The sequence below is a fragment of the Mizuhopecten yessoensis genome, unplaced genomic scaffold (assembly GCF_002113885.1).
Source record: "Mizuhopecten yessoensis strain PY_sf001 unplaced genomic scaffold, ASM211388v2 scaffold10469, whole genome shotgun sequence".
Lineage (NCBI taxonomy): Eukaryota > Metazoa > Mollusca > Bivalvia > Pectinida > Pectinidae > Mizuhopecten > Mizuhopecten yessoensis.
Genome location: NW_018408562.1, coordinates 119 through 5,393, shown reverse-complemented (window position 1 = coordinate 5,393; position 5,275 = coordinate 119). Strand labels below are relative to the sequence as shown.

The 5,275-nt window shown below is 35.6% G+C and overlaps 1 protein-coding gene across 1 annotated transcript in view; it reads right to left on the bottom strand.

Annotated features, from left to right (window-relative positions):
* The window catches only part of LOC110460710 (receptor-type tyrosine-protein phosphatase F-like), a gene marked incomplete at its 5' end in the record, with an annotated part of 34,777 nt that extends 30,009 nt beyond the window's left edge, over positions 1 to 4,768 (bottom strand). Inside the window, 2 exons of the mRNA XM_021513768.1 lie at positions 858 to 1,118; positions 4,478 to 4,768. Of these exons, the coding sequence (XP_021369443.1) occupies positions 858 to 1,118; positions 4,478 to 4,768 (552 nt within the window). The remainder of the gene's footprint in view (positions 1 to 857; positions 1,119 to 4,477) is intronic.
* Positions 4,769 to 5,275: the final 507 nt, after the last annotated feature.

The window sequence follows — 5,275 nt, the reverse complement described above, 5'->3', positions numbered from 1 at the left end:
TGTGTGCTGGAGGTTGTATAGTGACATACAGTTATTGTATGTATATATATACAAACATTTACAAAAGTAAAGGTCAAAGGTCAAGTGACCTAACTATTGCACTCTGCACTCCGTCGTCCCAAGATATCCTTACATGTACACCAAATCTGGTTACCCCAGGTGAAATAGTACCCAAGATATGCCCCGAACAAACTTCTAGAACGGAAGAACAAAGGGACAGAAAGATGGAAGGATGGAAAGACGGAAGGACAGCCATAAGGACATAATTAAGGGAGTGCAAACCTATAGTCCCCTCCCCCCCCCCTCCGGGAACCGGTTGGGGACTGATATTAATAGCCTGCTATAATACTCTACATTTAATAAAGTGGTGACTACCTTTTGAGTCCCCTATAAGGGGGCATCAGTTTGAGAGACCAAAGGGGACAGCAGTCTATGAGAACAAAAACATTATTTTTTCTTCTGTGTCAAAACTATAACATTTTCTTTGTGTTGACACTCTAAAATCACCTTTTGAAGAATATGGCCCCATCATCTGTGGATACCACTATCATACCATCTTAAATATTAGCCAATGTGTAGGTGAATTAACCCAAAACAAACAAACAAACAAACAATTAGCTTTGTTTGGAACAAAGACATCTTAAATTTTACAACAAGGATATATTTAAGATTTTTTTTTTAAAAAATTTCCAGATTAGGTTATTTATTTTCTACATCCATTTGGTTTCAAACATAAATCTTTCTGGTTGAAAGTAAACTTTTTGACAATTTTCAGAACAGGTAAGTTTAAACACTTGGATGGATGATTCATTTGAAAAGTCATATCCTGGCAATTGTGATTTGGGACATGTACTTACTTTTGGATACTGTCCTGAATGTAGCTAACAGAGGATCACTCCGCTCACTACCACTGACAGTGGTTATAGAGATGTTGTATCGCTGTCCGTCTAGTACATTAACTGTATAGGTTATAGATTCTGTAGATGTGGTGGTGGGACTAAGTACCGGTGTCGTTGTGACGTCATAACTAGTTTTAATACCACTAGGAAGGCTCCAGGATAATGTTATCTGAGGACCGTCTACATCTGTCGCTGTAAACCCTGATGGTGTAGATGGTTCTGCAAGGAAGGGTAGTTGTGTTGTTATAATACATTAATAACATACTTTATCTACAATGTTATTAAATTATGAAATTAAGCGTAATATCCAATATAATTGTGATCATAAATTCTTTCATACAGGGTTGTATTCCCTCACATGATTGAAGTTTCGTTATTGCAGTATAAACCTGGTAGACTTGTTGCAGGAATTTAAGTGGATTCCATCATGAAATTACCTCATTGCATTGGGATATACTGATGCCTTAGACGGAAAACACTTGGAAAACTTGCAGAAAAGGGCCCTAAATATGTAAATCAGTTTAGCAGGAATCTATATATGAACTAAAAATCTACCTAAACTCTCCTATATATAGTATCCACCTAAACTCCACCTAAAATCCACCTAAATGTCTACCTCAAATCCACCTAAATTCCATTCAAAATACAAAAAAAATAGACTTCCTGTTCTTGATTGAAAACTTGAAGCCGTTAGAAACTTATCCCCTTTTGATGCAGGATATGACGAAAGCTGCATCAGTGTACATGTATAATTTTATGTACTTTTGTATACATACAACAGAGACCAGCTTTAATGCCTCTGAGTATTATAACNCACCAACGAGTTAATCAAAAGTATTTGCAGTAGAATTCAGATCATATTATGTGAAAATTAATGATATTTCTAAAGCTGTTGATTTTGATCAGATTAGTTAGTACTAAAGGTAGTTCACAAGTCATCAAGGATTGTTATTTGTCACCAGTTTTCCTTTCCTTACAAGTTGATAAAAATAACAACATATATCACAACAAATTAAGACTTCACCAATAGATTAACTACCTTCAATAACAATATAAACAAAAGATGAAGTTATTCTAAAGTTACATAATTATTGGTTTGTTTATACACCAATTTTCACATGCAGTAATAATGACACCAGTGGGTTATTGCTTCCTTTGCTTATACTCAAGGGAGTCAACTCATCCTGATGTGTTATAATAAAAAGAAACAAGAGATCCTAGAAGGATCTTGGTGCCCACCATCAAAGGATCATCAGATATACAAAAGATCTTTTACCTTCCTTGCTCTTCATTTTCTTTACATATTAGAAATCCTGAAGGGGAATTTTCACGTCAAATGTTATATTTCACTATATTTACATTTCCACTGCACAGAGCCTAGATGATTCTATTGAGCCCAATGTATGTTATTTCCGTATAACATACATTGGACTATTGTGACGTCGCTATGCTTATGACGTCATAACTGTAACATTGGATATTGCACTGCTCCACTGTCAACTAGTGGCGGTTCTCTGTATGGATTTACCCTGACGTTGAAATGTGTTCAGACTAATATTATGTCTTTATTTCTGTGTGAACTGTAAGTTGATTAACAAAAAATGTAAATATAAGTATTGGTTGTCATATTTTTGACAGGCATTGGTATGTTACACACAAATGCATGTCAAAAATATGACAACCAATCCTTAAATGGCAAATGTTATTGTGTTGGAATCGGATAACTATATGCAAAATGTTAAAAAGTTGTACTTCTTACACAATTAGAAGTGCTGTCAATAAGGGATACATTCTCATTTGGGCCAGGAGTATTTTTATCAAAAGGACCAGGGAAACATACATATAAAGATCCCTCCAGTGATTTCTAAGAATAACAAATCTTATATAATAAACACTTTCATCTAGGCTGTTGACAGTGGTACAGGTAAGGTCAGGTTCTAGCTGTGTCCTGTGACATAAGCAAAGCCTTTGACAAGAGTATCGCACAAGGGTCTATTATTCTTTATCAAAGTTTGGGAGCTACTTCCAGGTTCTTATAGAAGGAAGCTCTTCAACTTCAAAAGAGTTACAAGCTGGGGCTCCACAGGGTTCAATACTGGGACCACTCCTTTTTATTATTGTAATGCCTGTCTTTAACAGTTTGTAGATGATACATTCCTTTTTTTTATTGTTGAAAATCCTAAGAGTGCAGCAGATGATTTAAATTCTGAGCTGAACAAAATTAGCACGGAGGCTAGTAACTTTCAATCCCAATAAAACTGAAAGTATGGTCCTTACAAAAAAGAGAATGGCAACAGTTCGTCCTCGCCTATTTATGAACAATATTCAAATACAGCATGTCCAACAACACACACATCTGGGAGTAATTATAGACGGAAACTGTTATTGGCATGTTCACATCACTAAAATCCTTGCCAAAGCATTGAAAAAGCTAGGCATTCTTAGAGGTTCAAGGTTTAGGTTGGATCGGAAATCTTTGGAAATTATGCATTTTTCATATGTACGACCCATCTTAAAATATGCGGATATAATTTGGGGTATTTGTACCTGACACGATTGTCAAGAACTTGAAAAACTTCATTTGAAGGAGGCAGAATTGTGACTGGAGCAACAAAATCTGCATCATCCAATTCTATTATGTTTGAAAATAGGACGGGAAACATTGGCACATAGGCGATATAATCATGGAATGATAACTTTGTACAATATATATCACAGTGCTGCACCAATATTTACAGAATTTTCTTCCTCCTGAGATAGGAGCTGTCCAAGGTCATAACTTTAGGATCAATTTAGATATACGTCCACCATCATGCAAGTAGAACTAATTTTTTCACGACTTCTTTCTTACCCACTTCTATTAGGGAATGGAATGTCATACCAAATTATATCAGAAATTCTCCATTTCTATATACTTTCACAAATTACCTCAACCAACAACATATAAGTTAAAGGCAGTATTACCATACACAACTCTGTCTTGGATGTAGCTCCCTAAATTATCATCTCTATAATAATCGTGTTTCAGACACAGATCTATTCAGATGTGGGCAGGTGGAAACTCCTTCCCATTATTTGATGCAGGGTAGGCTCCTTAATCCAGCTAGCGTGAACACACTAGGAACTTAAAATCTTAATTTGAACTCTAAACTGCTAATTTACGGTGACCCAATTTGTCTCGAGATGATAACATACTTATATTTGATAAGGTACAAAGGTACATTTTAGAGTCGGGTAGATTTTAGATGCCAGTTGGGATCTTTTCATGCACTCTTCATTACCATTCTTTTATAATACCTACCTATGCTCTTTGTTTCAACACATAATTAAACGGTCAGTGTAATATTACAGTTCTATACTGGGACCAACAACAAGCTAAAGAGTCTAGATTAAGATATATAACTGACATTGAAGTAAACTAGGTCAATGTATATCAGTGTATGACAATTTGTAGGTCTGCTTGAACCAATTTTATTTACCTAATATGCCAGCTGCTGTAACAGTATTGTAAAATATGTATGTCATATACAAGGTATAATAAATATTTTGTATACATTTTCTGTTAGTAGTCAACTTACTAATGGTGATAGTTTTGTCACTTGTCTGTACTTCCTGTTGAGTGGCACGACTTCCAGTTTCAATACTTTTGACGTAGAAAGTATACTGCTGTCCTGATACAAATCCTGTCAGTCTGACTGACGTGGCCTTTCCAGCATCGTAGTTTCCTGTTCCGTTAGATAATGGTGGAGTCCAGTGTACCTCGTACCTATTGACCTGGTCACTCCCAGGGGATGGATCCACCCAATGTATGGTTACTGTACTGGTACCCTCTACTCCAACTGCCAGACTTGTTACAATCAACCCATTCACTGAAAACAAGTAAAATATTTATTGATGAATCCACAGATTCTCAGCTAAATTTGAGCGCTTAATTGTTTATAAGTTACACTTCGAAATACATATTAATTCTATTATTTCAATCATTCTCATACTTAAACTGACTTAAATTAAAGTACATGGAGTGTATACCTCCTCCAAAACCATCCTATGTGAATAACCCCATCAGGCTAGGCCCAACTTGCTCCCTGAACCGAAGTCAAAAATTCAATATTGACAAAGGAAAAGAGAATGCAAAGGGGATTGGGGGAACTAATATTATACAAGGGTTGAGTTTCATTCATAAACCCTAGTTTTACTGAAAAGGGCAGTACATAAGACCTGATAGTTATAATTGAACCACAAACTCAAGACTGTAACATTAAAATCATTCATACATTGTATATTATAGTAATGAAATAGCGATGGGCAAAGAAGGCCACTTTTCTGAGCTTGAAATATGTCTTTTGATGCTGTTTAAACTAGTAATTTAATCACTT